The following is an 18,124-nucleotide window of genomic DNA, read 5'->3' on the forward strand; positions in this document are numbered from 1 at the left end:
TTCTTCAATTTCGATTAGTTGTTTATTGATGTAGCTTTGTTTCTTTATTTTCAGGGTTTGTTTGTATTGTTTAAGTATTTCACAATACTTGAGGCGTAAATCTTGGTTATCCTGCTGTTTATGTTTTTGGTTTGATATTTGTCTCAGATGTTTTCTTATATCTTTGCATTCTGAATCAAACCATTTTTCAGTAGATTTTTGTTTCACATTTTTATGCTTTGTTTTTAGAAGGCTGGCATCAATTGCTGCTTTGTAAAAAATACAATTAATGTCATTAACTGCCAGATTAATTCCTTCATTGTTATTCTGGTAATGTGTATTGTTAAAAATGTTAATAGTGTTAGTTAACTCATTTGAACTGATTGCTTTGATATATTTATCTTTGCTGTCTTGTGCCCATCTGTATGATTGGGTGAGATTGTAGAGCTTACTGGGCTGTTTTTCAGATTTTTTCATATGTACAGTTTTTTTCAGGAACACATTTATTTGATTGTGGTCTGAGAGGGGAGTTTGCTGCCTGACAGTAAATGCACTGATAGAGGAGGGGTCCATGTCAGTGATTGCATAATCAACTACACTACTCCCAAGAGCTGAAGAATACGTGAACCGCCCTAAGGAGTCCCCTCTGATCCTGCCATTAAGGATATACAGACCTAAGGCTTGACAGAGATGCACTAACTCTCTTCCATTCTTGTTCACTATTTTGTCTGAGTTGTTTCTTTTTATTTGTGTGGGTGTGAGGTGCAGAGGGGTCTGTCCAAACACATGATTATTTCCTTTTGACTCTATGCAGTCATTTTCTGTGCCTGTGCGGGCATTAAAGTCTCCACAGATCATCACATTTCCCTGGGCCTGGAAATGGACAATTTCTGTGTGGAGGGTGTTGAAGAACTCCTCAGTGAAGTAGGGAGACTCTGATGGAGGAGTGTAGGCTGCACACAAATATATGTTTTTGTCACAGATGCCAATAGATTTATTTATTTTTAACCATATGTGTGTCCTTCCTTGTTGGACAGTTGTGATGTGCTTAGCGAGATCCCCTCTGTACCACACTATTATTCCTCCTGAGTCTCTGCCATGCCGCACAGTGCTCAGCTTCCAGGAGGGTACTATGATTTGATTGTATCCTGAGGGGCACTGAGTGAGCACATCAGTGCGACACCAAGTTTCTAACAGAATTACAATATCAATATTGTCTATGTTTTTTAAAAATTCAGGATCTGTACTTTTTAATCCAAAAGCTGTGGAGTACAAACCCTGCAGATTCCATGAACTAATTCTAAATGATCTCATTTTCAAATCAACAAATAAACATTATATAATCCTAAGTATAATAACAATGTATCTAACACAAATGTTTTTATTCTTCATATTATTAGTTGCATTTATTTACTTATGATAGTTATAGTTAGTATTTATTTACTTATGATAATTTACTTATTTAGTTATAATAATTAATGAAAAACACCGTTGTGCCAGGTTTTTCTCCCTACCCTGTTGGTTGGTTGTACCCAGTCTGCTGCAGAGGATCCCCAGCAGGTGTTTAATTTCTCCAAGTTCTGATGGGGCAGGGAGGGGGGTCTGGGGGGGAGGAGGGGTTATGACAGGGCGAGCATTAGCTTTGGGGCTGCTGCACAGAGCCTGTTGGGCGGCTGGTGCTCAGGTGTGGGGTGCTGGGGTGGTGAGGGGGGAAAGGACGATGAGCAGAATAGTGTGGTCTCTGTGGAGCTCGGGGTGTGTGGGTAGGGGGGTGCAGCTGCATTCTCTGGTGCTCCCCTGTTGGTGGTACCCTGAAACTGCAGGGTTAGTTCAGCAGTCTGCTGCAGAGGATCCCCAGCAGGTGTTTAATTTCTCCAAGTTCTGACGGGGCAGGTGGGGTGGGTGGAACAGGGGGTTTTGACAGGGCTGCAGCATAGCTTTGGGGCTGCTGCTGTACAGGGGCTCTGCTGGTGGGGCGGGGCTGGTGCTCAGGGTGTGGGGTGCTGGGGTGGTGTGGGGGGAAAGGACGATGAGCAGAATAGTGTGGTCTCTGTGGAGCTCGGGGTGTGTGGGTAGGGGGGTGCGGCTGCATTCTCTGGCGTCCTCTGTTGGCAGAGATGTAAGGCAGGACTGTTGGGTTGCGTCCCAGGGCTGCATCTTTTAGGGTTTTAGCGAAAATTTTGACCCCCTCCTGGTTTAAATGGAGTCCATCATAGAGATGCCAGGAGCGGATGGTGGAGTGGTGTGCCAGGTGCACATTTGGTAGTGTAGCACAGCCCCGGGCGATCTCTGAGTTTATCTCCTGCAGGATGTGTGGAGGTGTATCTGTTCTGGGCAGCAGTGTGGACATGACAACTCGTGAGTGGGGAAACTCTTGTGCTGCTCTTTCTGCCACCTTCCACACTGCTCTGGCAGTTTTGTGGTGCATGTTGGGCAGGTCGTTGGTGCCAGTGTGCACCACGATGCAGGAAGGCTTTCCCAGTTTGTCTTTCTTCAGCAGGTCCATGGCCCTTCTCGTGTTGCTGCAGCGGATTGCCTGGACTTCTTGACCAGGGAATAGCCTCTTTGCTTCCAGGAATTTTCCATTTGAGTCCATGAGCAGGACTACCTGTGCCTGGGGCTTTTCAGTCTTGTTGCTGGAAGGAGGTTGTGTGTCTGAGGGTGGCTGGTTCTCTGGGTGATGCTGTGTGTTGGGAACAGCAGGGCTGTCTGTCGGGTGTGTGTGACTCTCCTGTGTGACAGGTAGTGTGGTAGTGCCAGAGTGTTCAGGTATGGCTGCCGGCGGCTGTGTGTCAGTGTCAGGGGGAAGGACTGTGTTTTTGGGGGGAGAGCAGTGTGTGTCTGTCTGTGGAGCAGGTGTGGGTTTGGGCAGGGGGTTGCAGCGTGTCCCCGGAGCTGCTCCCTCAGGTCCTGCAGCTCTCCGGAGAAGGCCCTCTCCCTGTGCAGCGCGTCTTCCTTTACTTTGGCCAGCTGAGCTCTCAGGGCCTGGTTGTCTTGCCGCAGCTCAGCCATCTCTACACTCAGCTCCTTAATGGCAAGGCGGTATTCACTCCGCATCTGGGTGACATCATGTGATGTTCTGTGTAAGGACCCACACGCAGACCAGGGAAATCCAAAAAACGTTGTCTTTAATCAGTGCGAAGTTCGAAGCCAGGTGATCAGAGAGAGTGCGGTACAGAATCGAGTTTCCAAAAGAAAAGTAAAAAGACAGGCAAAAAGTCAAAAACCAGGAGATCAGAAATAGCGAAGGTACAAAGGGGCAGGCAAAAGAGAAGTCAAAGAAAAGCGAAGGTCGAACCAGGTCAAACAAAACCAAAAGGGGCAGGCAAACTCGAAGTCGGGCAAAGGGGTGTCGCAAGAATCTCAATAAACAAAGGCTTACAAATAATCGGCACAATGAATATGATCAACGTTCTGACAGGGACATGGTGGAAAAGACTGACATTTATACACTGGGGAAGGTAACAATCAAGGAGGGGTTACGTGAGTGAGGGCGGAGTAACAAACAACATCCAGGTGAAGAACATTAGGATAACTAATTAAATGACAGGGGACTGACAAAACGCGGACTGGAATCACATAGACAACAATGATAACAGACGGCCTGGGTTTAGCAGGTAAAACACGTGCAGAGAGAGAGAGGTGCAGTTAGCGCAAGAGACAGGTGCAGGCAATTGCAGAACTCAGCGTTAGAGCAGGCTAGAAAGAAAAGGGGCGGAGCTACAGCGCAGCATGGAAAAGGGGAGACTGGTTAATGTATTAGTATAGTGATCTAAACTATCAAAAACCCAAAACTAGTGTGTGTTAGTCCATTAGTAATATTCACATGTTAGTATATTAGCGAGGTTAGTACTTTACAATCTATAAGTTAGTAAGGATTAGTAGAAATTAGTAAAACTAGAAATCAGCAGGAAGAAAGTAAAGCGAGACTGGAAAGAAGGGGGGAAACCACGAAAACCCGGAACCACCCGAATAGTGAAATCACACAAGTACAGGGGAGTGAAGCAGCTCAGGGAACACAGACACAGAGACAGTACTGGGGAGACAAGTGACCGGGAAATACAGACTACAACACATCATCTCTCAGGAGCTGGACTGAGCTGGTTTCAGACAGCCTGGACAGGGTGTGCTCTCTGAATTCAACAAATTCCAACTCCAGCAGGGCTAGGCTCTCTGCGATGTGTTGAGAGTGGGGACTGAGTGTGGGGGGGTCAGAGACTGGCAGGCTGTCTGTGGGGTTTGAGGGCTCAGTGTCTTCCTCTTTATCTTCTTCCTCACTGTCAATTGCTGTGGCCTTCTCACTCTCTACCTTTCTTTTTAGCTGTAAAAATGTTTCCTCAAAGGAGTGGAAGCTGGCTTCACTCCCTTGGATGAGTACAGTGTCATTGTTATATATATTTACAGTCATTATAGGGCTGTCAAGGTCTGCATCCTCATGGATGGTGATTTGGCTGCCATGACAAATTCCTCTTCTTTTAATGAAGGGATAGGTCTTACATAGGACTGCTTTCCACACATGGTTACATTGTGTGTGGAAGATTAGGTTGGTTTTAACATTTAGGTCTTTAAGTTTGGTCATGTCTGCGTACAGGCACTCAGGATTGAGTGAGTTTATAACTCTTCCTGGCCTGGGCACCCTTGAGTTCCGCTGGGTAGATGATCTCCATGGCAACCATGGCAACAAATGTAACAATGCTTATAATTCTAATCAAAACCAGCAGTCAATTGTCAACTGAAAACTTAACTGTCAATTGTACTGTAAATTGTAGTTTGTGATCAAAAATGTTGATCAAAATGTATTAATTAATTATAAAGACTGCACTAAAATGAGCTTTTATATAAAATTAGTTTTTACATAAATGTACTGTCCCTACCTTTTGTTCTTGTGCGTCTTTATAGTGTCTTTGTCCCTATTTGTTTTGTCTTTTTTCTCCTTCATATATTATTATTATTCTGTTTATTATTTTTGGTTGTTTCCTTTTTGTTTTATATATCTGTTTTCTTGTTTACAGTCCTTTTCTTTTTCCTATCTTTGCCTTTCTTTTCCTTGTCTTTTCCTTGTCCTCTTGTTGTTCTTTGCCTTTTTGTTTGGTTATTGTGATTTTTTTCCTTAAATCTTCTTCTTTTTTTAAATGTTTAAAAGTTATAGTTCTCTCAAAAGTTTTTTTTTTTTGGTTGAAATGCAGTTCAATTACAGTATACAACTTGTGTTATATTAGATTTGTGTTATATAAGCATTTTTCTCTACTTAGGATTAAAAAATGGTAAAAAATGTTTTTGTTTAGCAGGAGCACATAAATGCTGCTGCCATCATGCTGCTCTGCTCTCTCTCTCTCACACACACACACACACTCTCTCTCTCTCTCACAGACACACACACACACTCTCTCTCTCTCACACACACACACACACACACACACTCTGTCTCTCTCTCTCTCTGCCCGTGTGTATCAGGAGATGACTAGGGGAGCCAAGCCTGGACACTGAAAGTGTTTTAGTGTTCGTACACCAGATTTTACTCACTCTGTGTCTTGGTTAATGGCTGTTTTTCATCGATAATGTTCCCATTGGAGTCAATGAGGAGCACTGTTTCAGCCCCTCTGGGTTTGCTGCAGGAGAAGCAGACTGTGTGGGTTTCTGATGCTGTGAGTAAAGTCGCGTTTCCACCGCAGGAACTTTCCCCAGGAACTAGGAACCTTTTGAGGAACTCAATGCGTTTCCACCGCAGGGACCAGGGTCTAAATTAAGTTCCAGGGACATTATTTTACCCCCAAAAAACGTCCCTGTTCGGGGGGTAGTACTTGCCAAAAGTACAGAAACTTTGGTGGTGGGGCTTGCAGCGCTGAACATTTCTGATTGGTCGAGTACTCGCAGCATTTTAATTCAACCGCCATTTATAAAAATCTGCAGCCGCAAACCATTTTGTTTTTTGTTCATTGTGCCTCGACACATCAACATGGAGTTACAGAAGAAATCATACGACAGATGGACCGATGACGAAGTCCAGGCCTTATTGAGCATTTATGCTGAGGATGAAATCCAGCGGGAATTGGAAACGGCGACCCGAAATGATACAGTGTACGCGAAAATCTCCTGCAAGTTAAGCGAGCTGAAAATTGTTCACACCGGGAAACAGTGCCGGGAGAAGCTTAAAAAATTAAAACAAGATTACAAGAAAATTAAGGACCACAATAATAAAAATGACGTGTAAAACAGCTTGTTTTAGTATGTCAGCGGACTAATTTGCCTAATCTTCGCGAGTCCTTAGACCGCGGTGGAAACGCAGACAACAATGGGCTGAAGAAACCTTTTAGTTCCTTGAAAAGTAGTTCCTGGGACTAAAAGTTAAGATAGGGGGGTCCTCAGTGATTAAGGGGGTGGTGGGAGCCTCCAGCTGGGCTGGGGGGTCCTGGTTGTTCTGGGTGGGGTTCGCTGTAGGGTGGGGGCTGTGGATGGAGAGTGAGTGCAGCTGCTCCCTCAGGTTCTGCCCTGTCCTGTCTCTGTCCCGCAGTTCCTCAGTCACTGCCGCTAACCCCCTCCTGTGTGTTTCTCTGTCCTGCTGTAGCTGTCTAACCTCCTCTGTCAGTGCTGTGTATTCCCCCATAAACATGTTCCTGTCTCTCTGAAGCTCCTTTAAGAGAGTTGCCCGGGTGCTCTCCTGTTCTTTTGTTATTTTGATGATTTGTTCCTGTAAGTGCTGTGTGCTGTCTTTAGCGCACCAGTTCCCTTAGCTGCACCATCTCTGTGTCTATCTGAGTGAAATTGTCCTTCATCAGAGTCACAGTGCTGTGGAGCTGGAGGGCCTGAGCAGGGTCTGAGCTGGGGTGTCACGCTCCTCAGGGGTCAGGCCTTCCTCTGTAGGACTGGTTCATGTGGAAGCATTGCTATGTGTTGAGGAGTGGGTTTGTCTTTCTTGGTTACCTCTTTTATGGTGAGAAATCTTTTTCAAAATCTTTAAAAAAAATAACATCTATAAAAATGCCACTACAGTGCCATTTGTATAGATGTTAATTGTTTGTTTGACACTGTCAGGATCATCGGCTTCACAGATTTGTACTATCCAGCCATTGCAAATGCCAGGTTTTTAAATGTGAGGGTAGAAATTGCATATGGCTGCGAGCCAGGTAGTAGGTTTCTCTGTAAAGAAAATTAAGATGCTAACATCCCCATTTTGATAGGTATCTGCAATGAGTGTCTCTGGTCTTTCTTTTGTGAAGGTGTGCTTGTAATGCTTCCTGGCAGTCTCATTCTTGAGCTTGCTGGGTAGTGTAGTTCAGTGCAGAGGGGGAGAGCCTGCTGCCCACCTAGTCCTTAGCAATGTATCCATGTAGCTGCAGCTCAACTGTCACTTCTGTTCTAACTGCCACTTTTCTTCTAACTGCCACTTTTTCTTGAGAGCAGAAAGTTAGCTGGTTTGCTGTTTGTTTTTATATTAATAGTCCATTAATTAAAAAAAAGATGTACTTACTGCATCATTTTTCTTTCCCCTTGTTTCCTCCTTATCTTTAGTTAGTTGGTTGATTGGCAATCCTCTTGTTTTTCTGTCTGTTTTTTTAATGCAGTTAAAATTTAAGTTAGCAGTTAACAGTTTTTTCTCAGATTATTATTATTTACATATGTAAATATTGCCAAAGCATCATAAATCAATTGAAATACATATGTACAGTATACTAATAACATTCTGTACACATAAACTATAACAATATTAACCTCTTAGCGCAAAGCCCCCAGTGGTTGGCACGCCTGCGTGTCGAGATTACAGAACTCAGACATTCAGTGCTACTGCAACCAAAGTATGAGTTAAAAACAGAAATGCGTTGTTTTTGTTTCATTAGTAGACGATACCTCCTCCTCCTCCTCCGAAACCCCCCAAACCCCCCATATCACGACAACAATGCCGCATACGGAGTTTCGCAGCGCCACTCATCTGCAACTATACCCCCCACCCATGACATAATGGACAATATTGTCTATCTCGGCATTCATAAAAATATTCTTTCACCACTCAAAAATCATATTCTGTCATAGCAACAAGATGAACCGGACAATATCCCTAAGATATGCTAATACAGCAGTGAAAACGCTGCTCACTGAATAACGAAATAAACGAGGCAAAGTTTTTAAAAAATGATACCATGTCATTCTACAGTCAATATCTGGGACTAAATATTGAATAAATATGCAACCTTACCATTGGTTTTAAGCGTAGAGATGCCCCTATTTTACATTACATTACATTACAGGCATTTAGCAGACGCTCTTATCCAGAGCGACTTACACAACTTTTTACATAGCATTTTACATTGTATCCATTTATACAGCTGGATATATATACTGAAGCAATGCAGGTGAAGTACCTTGCTCAAGGGTACAACGGCAGTGTCTTTACTCGGGACTCGAACCTAGAACCTTTCGGTTACAAGCCCAGTTCCTTACCCACTGTGCCACACTCCGTCAGCTGTGTGGTAAAATTTTGTAAAATTTTGTGTGGTCATATATTGTCTTGGACAATCCGTTTGTGAAATATACGCGCATTTCTGACGCCTGGGTACCTTCCAAAGTAACTGCGCTTAATACCACACGTGTTGTTTACGGCATTGTCGCCCTTTTTAGTACAGTCTGGCTTGACTGACAGTTCATTTATTCAGTAGGTGAGAGTATAAGCTTTCTAACGATGTATAACATGTCTAATTTTGCTTTTGGAAAAGCATTTTATAGGTAAGCGTAACCGAAAATGTTCTTATCATCGCATTCACTTACGCATTCACTCTGTGGTAGCAGTAAAAGACGCTGCACCTAACAAAACCTTGTCAACGATTTTTTGTAATTTCTTGGAAAATACTATTATTATTGAGGACTTATGGGCATAGCTAAGCCATATGTTTGCTGATAGACCTGACATCGTTTTCTGATGTAAGACAGAAGCGCATAGAACTGTAGCATTGATTTACTGTCTCTGTCTCTATCTACTGAAAACAGATAAGATTTCATCATTGCTATGTAAGTATTACTGTATAAGTATATCTTTAATCTCTCTAATGTAATTATTGCCAAAGCATACATATATAATATGTAAAATAATAATAATATTAAAATAATAATGATAAATGTAACAATATATAACAATAACAGCATTGACAGCAACAGAAGTAAATCAATAAATATGTACATGTGGGGTGGGTGGTCACTCACTGTCCCTCAGGTTATGACAGGCTAAAATGAACAGTGCCGCAATTGGGGCTGTTGATCCTTCCCCTAACAGAATTGCACATTTTTCTTCTTTTCATATGAAATTTAAATTATTTATAATTTGGGATAATTTGTGGAAATATTTTTTTTGTTATGTTAGTTCAGAGAGATTCAGAACCAGCTGACAGAGGGGATACTTTCCTGGGCTGAGCTCTTGGGTTTGGAGTGCCAAGAATTGAGTTTGTTGGACTCATTTTTAGATGTTAAATTAAATGTAATGCCCTTTTTGAATTTGAATGATAGTCATAAATCTGCCTAATTCAGCCCTGCATGCATTCTTAGGGGCATTTATATGTACTTGCAGTATGTTTTTACAGAATTCTGCATGCAGGGTTTCAGCTGGATGCTTCTCCCAGTTAGTGTAGTCTTGTTGACTGAGCGGGCTCCATATTTTGCTTCCATATAGCATGATAGGCTGGATTACACTGTCAAAGATATTTGACCAGATTCTAATAGGACTGTTTATTTTATGGAATCTCCTTTTAATCTCATAGAAAACCCTGCAGGCCTTTTCTTTTAATGCATTCACTATAGGCCAAAGCTCCCTGATGCACTGATTTTTAGTCCAGGGTAGTTGTTGATTAGTGTGTGTTCCTAGAGTAAAGAGGTGTCTGCTTTTCTGAGATCTGGGCTTTTTTTGGAAGATCATAATCTTCATCTTTTTCAGATTTACTGTCAGGGCCCAGTTCTGACACTATTGCTCCAGCAGATCCAGGTTCTACTGTAATCCTTGTTCAGTGGGTGAGAGCAGGAACAGGTCATCTGCATAGAGCAGAAATTTAACTTCTGTGTTGTTTAGGGTGAAGCCAGGAGCTGAAGATTGTTCCAGTAACACCGCTAACTCATTGATATAGATATTGAACAATGTTGGACTCAAACTGCAGCCCTATCTCACCCCACACCCGTGTGAAGAAATCTGTTCTTTTTTTGTTTTATTCCATAATGGTTTTTTTTTACATATATTGATTTAATTATCTCATACACTTTACCCCCAACACCACTTTGTAGGGGTTTATAATGTAGACCCTCGTGCCAGATTGAATCGAATGCTATTTTGAAGTCAATGAAGCATGCAAAGACTTTTCCTTTATTTTTTGGGATACATGTTTATTGATTAGGGTGTGTAAGGTGTAAACATGGTAAGTTGTGCGGTGTTTTGGAAGAAAGCCAATCTGACTGTTGCTCAAGACATTGTGTTCGGTAAGGAAGGCTTGTACTTGGGCGTTAAGAATATTGCAGAAAACATCCCCAGATTACTGCTCACACAAATGCCTCGGTAGTTATAGGGGTCAAATGTATCTCCCCTCTTGTAGATCGGGGATATAAGCCCTTGGCTCCAGATCTCAGGGAAGCAGCCTGTTTGTAATATTAGGTTGAATAACTTGAGTAAGGCCTTCTGTAGCTCAGGGGTGCTGTATTTAAACATTTCTGTCCTGATACTGTCAGGGCCACAAGCTTTTCTAGGTTAGATTTTTTTGATTTTTTCATTTAGTTATTGTAGTAATTTAGTAATTTGGTTGTCCATTGGATTCTGGTTGTCCTTGATTGTTGATCCAAGTATCTTCAAAGTAGTTTTTGTTCTGAATTGAGATCATCCTGAGAGAATTCCATATATAGGTTTTTCAAATTTTTTTTTTTCCAAATTTCACAATTTTGAATGGCTAATTCTTCAGGTGATTTGTTACTTAAGTTATTCCATTTTTCCCAGAACTGATTTTGGTTAATGGAATCTTTAAATCATCATTTTAAGAGTTTTATGAATTGTGTCAAATGTTTTTGTTTCTTTTGTTTTAACTTCTTTTGTTTATATAATGAAAGGATTTCACAATATTTGAGGTGCAAGTCAGGGTTTTGTGGCTGATGATATTTCAAATTTGATAATTGTCTTAGTTTTTTTTCTTATAGAGTTACATTCATCATCAGACCATTTTTCTTCAAGTTTTTGTTTCTGATTAATTCTCTTGTTAGTTTTTTTTAGTTTTAAGTGCTGATTGATGGAAGATTTCAGTTATCATTTTACCTGCTAGATTTATGCCACTTTGGTCAGGTTTAAATGATATTAAAATGAAATTGTTAAAAGGTTAGTTATTTCAGTGGAACTGACTGCTGTGGTAAATTCTTCCATGCTGTTTTCAGCCTGAATAACGATGTATGTTTGATTGAGATTATACAGCTTAGAGGGCTGTGTTTCAGTGTTCCTGGGTTGTCCAGGTCTTTTCAGGTACGCATTGATTTTACAGTGGTCTGAAAATGGGGTTTGTGGTGCATGCACTAATGAAAGAATGGTCCATGTCAGTGATGGCATAGTCGACTACACTAGTCCCAAGAGCTGAGTAGTAAGTGAACCTTCCTAAAGAGTTCCCTCTGGTCCTACCATTATGAACGTGCAGGCCTAAGGCTAAACGGAGATGCACTAACTCCCTACCATTTTTATTTACAGCACACTCGGGGTTATTTCTCTGTGTTAGAGTTGGTATTATATTTAGAGGGGTATGTCCAAGTATGTGTCTATTTCCATTATTATGGTAATGCAATCAGGCTCTATTCCTGTCCTTGCATTTAAATCTCCACACAGTTGCACATGTCCCTGGGCCTGGAAATGGCGGATTTCTGTGTGGCAGGTGCGGAAAAAATCTTCATCATAATAAGGTGATTCAGTAGGGGGAGTGTAGGCCGCACACAGGTTAACATCAGGATCACACATGACTATTCCCTTTTTAATCTTTAGCGATATGTGTGTTGGTCCTTGTTTTACTGGGGTGATGTGGGTGCCAGGTCTTCCTTAAGCCATATTATTATTCCCCCTTATTTCTTTGTAACCTGAGGGACAGTGAGTCAGCGCGTCTACAGTATACGGCACCATGTTTCTAACAAAACAATTATATTGTGACTATTTACATTATTAATAAAGTCAGGGTTTGCACTCTGGAATCCAAAGGTCGAGGAGCGCATACACTGAACATTCCACAAACTAATAGAGAGTGATTTCACACATATATATATATATATGTGTGTGTGTGTGTGTGTGTGTATGTTTTTTTTTTTAACGGTTCAAAGTGAAACAAAATGTGTATCCAACAACAGAATTTTTAAACTTTGTTTCTAAAATATTTAGCATTTGCAAATTTGTGTTACCCGCTTTGGTGAAGTTTTAACTCATCAGTTTGCTGCAGAGGAGGCTGAGGAGGTTCTTAATCTCTCACAGTTCAGTGGTGGTGGGGGCGAGGGTGGGGGTGGGGCAAGGGTGGGGGTGGGGGCAAAGGCGGGGGCTGGCTACACTCTTTCACACACTATTTTTCTCTTTCACACTCTCTCACACTCTCTCTTTCACACAGTGTCTCCCTTTCACACTCTCTCACTCTCTCTTTCACACAGTGTCTCCCTTTCACACTCTCTCACTCTCTCTTTCACACTCTCTCTGTCTGTCTCTTTTCTCTTCCTCTCTCCACACAAAAACTCCATTCAAACTTTCAGCATCATCCAGGCCCCAGTCCAGCTGTGTACAGTCAACACAACTGTTATGGCCACCCCCCCCCCCTCGTCGTCCCCTTATACGCTGCCTCCCTCGTCCCCCATTCTGTGGTGAGTGAGTCAGTGTCTCCACAGCCCTGGAGTTCACACTGACCTCCCCCACAGACACGCCCACACACGCTGCCCATCTGGAAAATGCATCTGTCCTTTCCCCTTTCCCTTCCCTGCTTTTCTGTCCTCCTCTCTCATCCTTTTATTTATCAAAGCATTTTCCCCAAGCCTCTGTCGTTTCTGCTCTCCATTCCCTTCAGGTGTCTGTTCTGATCGCCTCTGTCTCTCTCTCTTTTCCTCGCTTGCCCAGAACGTTGCTCGCTGTTTCCTGTTAGTTTGGCTGCAGCCAGCTGGACTGTATAAACGTGCTCACTGGTGTGCCTTTGTACAGACAGTATGTGCCACGTGTTCATTTGTACGTATAGTATGTGCCATGTGTTTATTTGAGCATATAGTACATGCCATTTGTTTACATACCACATGTTTATTTACCTCATTCCTTTTCACACAATTTCTTGCATCCACAGAATATACCAATTTTATGAAACTCTCAAAGGACAACTAATCACAAAAATAGCAGAATTGAAGAACCAATGTGAATCAAATGGCAGTTTGTGAAGTAGGCTGTGACAATATTAGCAGAACTCAGTGGTTTTGTTGATTAATTTGTCGCCACATGCTATAGACTGGCCTGAGAATATTATTATTGTAGTTCACTGGTTCGTTTCAATAATCTTATTTTGAGTCAGACTATTTCTCAAGTTATCTATCCTCTGAAATTCAAACAGGCCTCTCGTGTGACATTTAGTGGAAGCTCTTTTAGACTGTGCGACTGAAGAGAACTACTGCAGAACCATGACCTCCACTTAACGGGACGCTCCCCATAGAGAATATATTATATGTTCTCCAAAGGTACCAGCAGAACAATCAGTGTGGCAGATTTAACAATCATAGAACCTGCATAGATCCGACAGTCACAGAGTACATTGCTAACATAGAATGTACAGGATATATAGTCAGAAAGGTGTCCTTGAGCCTGACCAGCGTGAGGCTATGGTGTGAGATCTACCCTGCAGCTAACGGCCTCGTAAATTAACCAGTGGCCTGTTCCTTCATGTGAAGAATCGTGATCTTGTGTAAGTTGGTCTCCATTTGGAGGTGGAGATTCAAGATAGAAAAACCACTGACCATAAAACATAATGCTGGATCAGATCGCGGGGATCCATTGACACAAATTGTAGCTTGCCTTATTAAGTACTGTAGAGTTTGGTGATGGTTCAGTTCACTCTGATGTAACAGTCAGTGAAAACAGGCTCCAGATTCTTGATTACTCAACCAAGTGCTCTCGAAGCACTTGCTGTCTAGCAATTTAAGCAATTTGATCACTGTCACCCCGAAGATTCTTTAAAAGCTAACAATAAAATACCACAGTGCTTGATTCATTCCACGGTTGTGACCCAGGCTTGTGATCCTAAGGAAATTTTAGGATGATAATATGAAAGCTGACTAAGGTAGTGCCTCCTTCTCTTCTGCTGTTGTGATGTCACTACGATGTCATCAGTAATGGACAGAAAGACTAAGTAAGGTCAAGATTCCTGTTTCTCTATCTCTCGTCACATGCATCTCTCTCTCTCTCTTTCTCTCATGCACGCATATACCCACTTTCTCTCTCTCATGCACATTCAGTGAGTGAAGAAGAATCAGGGTCTATAGGGTAGAACACAAAGAGTAATAGGAGGGATGTTATCAGCACAGGGCACTGTTAGAAGTGGAGTCCCACAAGGATTGGTGCTGGGACCACTACTCTTCCTCATTTATATCAATGACCTTGACAGGGACACAGAAAGTACATTGGTCAAATCTGCAGATGACACAAAACTGGGAGGCCCTGCTAATCTACTAAAGTAATCCAAGAAGATTTTAATAAAATCCAGAAGTGGGCGGAAACCTGGCAAATTAAATATAATATAGCCAAATGTAAAGTTCTGCATGTGGGAAATTAAAACATTAGGCAGGATTACTTTATGGGATGGACAAAATTGGAATGTGGTCAATTTGAAAAAGACTTGGGAATAATGGTTTTTCAAAGCCTTTCAGGTTCTAAGCGCTGTGCTGTAGCAGTAAAAAGCAAAGCCAACAGGATACTGGGATATATTGCCAAAGGTATTGAGTATAAATCCAAGGAAGTTATCTTATGCAATACATTTGTTAGACCACATTTGGAGTACTGTGTGCAGTTCTGGGGACCGCACTACAAGAAAGATATAGAGGCTCTGGAAAAGGTTCAAAGAAGAGCAACCAAATTGATTCCTGGTATGAAAGATAAAAGCTATGAGGAAAGACTTAAGATGTTTAACCTCTTCAAGCTTAGTAAAAGGAGACTCGGGGGTGATTTGATTGAGGCCTTTAAATTCATAAAGTGGATCAACAAAGTGAAATACAAAATTCTACTGGTTGAGATCTGTTAGGATTAGGGGACATAAATGGAAATTAGAAAAAGGTCAATTCCATATAGACATTAGGAATATTTTTTTCACCCAGAGAATAGTCAATGTGTGGAATAGCCTACCAGGTCATGTAGTAGAGGCTTGACAAGGTGTTAGATAGTATCTAGTCTGTAGGTAATCAGAGCACTAGTTCGGTCAGGAAAATGGCAAGTTTTGTTGGGTTTAATGGCCTGTTCTCGTCATTATGTTTGTTAAGTTATGTTATGTTATGTTATGTTATGTATGGAATTCACCACTGGCACCGTGTGGATTCCATGCCTCATGTCCGATTCTTCTTCACTCACTGAATTGTCCACCTAGTTCTCTTCATTATCTTCTCCTCAGTCGACTTTATGGACTGCATCTTCTCACTTTGCCACTCTCTTCCTCTTAGGGCTGGAGGTGGCACAGCCCGTCCTGCTATTGGGTGGCAGAGGATCAGGTGACCTTTGAGGAAGCCAGGAAGATGTGCATTAGCAAGCAGGCAGGCCTAGTCCCCATAACAAACAGGTGAGATCACAGCCCTTGAAATGCTCAGATTCCCTTTATTTATTCATTTATTTATGTATTTATCTATGAGATAAAATGTCCAATTGAGATTGACATAAAAACACATATGCAAGAAGAAAAATGACAATGTTCCAGTACAATGAGCATTTGTTGAATAGCCACATGCACCAACCCCTCCACACACAGATAAGAAGAGGTTGCAGTTCAGTCTTTGTTTATTGATAATTGCATTACCATTGACAGTGCATCCTCTTTCATTTATTCTGTTGTCACTGCCATTCAGAATTATGGTGTGTTTTTCACAGTTCTGACATAGTTTCATTTAACAGCTTATTCAAATATGACCTTATCTGGACACTTGAATCCAAAAGCAGGCTGTGGCTTCTCATTTAAGTCTACTAGCCTCTGAAGCAGAGCAGTATTTCATTATCGCTTCATTAAATTGCTTCATTTTCAGTTTTCTGTATTTTTTCTGTATATGCATTCTCTCTATTTAAATTTAAAATGTCTGTAAAGGGCCTGGTAACCCTGCAAGAAAAGTGGTCCACAGACAGTTTCTGATATTATGCCGTATCTGCTCAGAGGCCCATTGCGTGTGGCTTGTTTCTGTGAATCTCGGCTAACCCCTCTGCCCCCATGATGGCAGGTTTGAGCAGGCCTTCGTCAGCAGCCTGATTCTGGGCCGGGTGGGTGATTCCTTCTGGACTGCCCTGCAGGACCTCAACAGCACCGGAACCTTCCGCTGGCTCAGCGGAGATGAGGTCTCCTACACCAACTGGAACAGGGACCAGCCAGGTAGGCTGAGCATCGGTGGGAGGAGCCTTAGTCTGCCTGTACATATGATCTGCCTCAGTGGCTCCCACCTCAGTCTTCCATTTGGTCTGTTGTTGCCTCTTTCTATGTGATTGTTTTGAATATAGCACAATAAGCACAATGTGAACATTAAACATTTATTTTACTATTCAGACATAATGCGGCTTAGGTAAATAATCCCTATAAGCCTGAAAACTACTAAAGTAAATTAACAGCTTGTTAAAATTCTGGGATTGCAACTGTGGTTAGAACCAAAATGAGAATACATAGGGGGCCCCAGGACCGAGGTTGGGAACCCCTGATCTGAACCATCCTCATATTGACTGCTGATCCTCAGAGCTGCTAACTCTGGTAGCTGGGCTTGTATACCTGCTAAATGCCTAAATGTGGATATATGGACTGGCCTGGTCAACTGGACATGGTATCATATGAACCCAAAATTGGCATATGAAATATCACCTTGTCAATATCGAGCTCTTTATGATCTGCTCCTTATTTATTGATGATAAGACCAGAGTTACATTGAAAAAAGTCACACTTAACATTGATAAAACAATCTAAATACTATCAAAGTTGGACAAAGGGGCATGCCTCCACATAATTGCAAAGGTAGCCAGTTACTGAAAAGGAGAGTTATCATTCAGAAAACCAATATAGAAAATAAGGTTACACTGATGTAAGTAACAATCACAGTCAGCGTAGGATTCACATTCTTTAAACTGGTGTATTGTGATGTCACTTGCATTGCAAACATTTAGCAGTTCTGAATGGTCTACATTCTCAATGTGTTTGTATCTCAGAGGGTCTGCAAATGGCTGTGGCATTCAAGGAGAAATATCACCTGTCTCTGTTCCAGGCCTTGGTAAGGGTGGCTGTGTTACCCTGGCGACTGGTGTCAGCACAGGCCTGTGGGAGGTCAGGGACTGTGGCTCTGACAAAGCCAAGTATATCTGCAGGCAGAACCTGGACACATCTCTGAGCCCTGAGACCCCTGCCCTACCCCCCGGCCCCGCCCCTACCCCCAGCCTCACCGGAGCCTGTCCCCAGGGCTGGAAAAGCAGCGGCACCTTACGCAACTGCTATAAGGTACACGCTGCATCCCCTTAAACTCTGTACCTCTGACACAGAGTACACTCTGCGTCCCCTTAAACCCTGCACCTCTGACACAGAGTACACTCTGCGTCCCCTTAAACTCTGTACCTCTGACACAGAGTACACTCTGCGTCCCCTTAAACCCTGCACCTCTGACACAGAGTACACTCTGCGTCCCCTTAAACTCTGTACCTCTGACACAGAGTACAGTCTGCGTCCCCTTAAACTCTGTACCTCTGACACAGAGCAGACTGTGTCCCCTTAAACCCTGCACCTCTGACACAGAGTATACTCTGCGTCCCCTTAAACTGTGTACCTCTGACACAGAGTACACTCTGCGTCCCCTTAAACTCTGTACCTCTGACACAGAGTACACTCTGCGTCCCCTTAAACTCTGTACCTCTGACACAGAGTACACTCTGCGTCCCCTTAAACCCTGTACCTGACACAGAGTACACTCTGCGTCCCCTTAA

At 42.4% G+C, this 18,124-nt stretch overlaps 1 protein-coding gene across 1 annotated transcript in view; it reads left to right on the forward strand.

Moving 5' to 3' along the window:
- The window catches only part of LOC135243220 (C-type mannose receptor 2-like), a 79,416-nt gene that overhangs the window by 35,628 nt on the left and 25,664 nt on the right, over window positions 1–18,124 (forward strand). The window contains exons 11-13 of the mRNA XM_064314874.1: window positions 15,631–15,746; window positions 16,393–16,541; window positions 17,416–17,645. Coding sequence (XP_064170944.1) covers window positions 15,631–15,746; window positions 16,393–16,541; window positions 17,416–17,645 — 495 coding nt within the window. The remainder of the gene's footprint in view (window positions 1–15,630; window positions 15,747–16,392; window positions 16,542–17,415; window positions 17,646–18,124) is intronic.

This window comes from Anguilla rostrata, chromosome 17 (genome assembly GCF_018555375.3).
Source record: "Anguilla rostrata isolate EN2019 chromosome 17, ASM1855537v3, whole genome shotgun sequence".
NCBI lineage: Eukaryota > Metazoa > Chordata > Actinopteri > Anguilliformes > Anguillidae > Anguilla > Anguilla rostrata.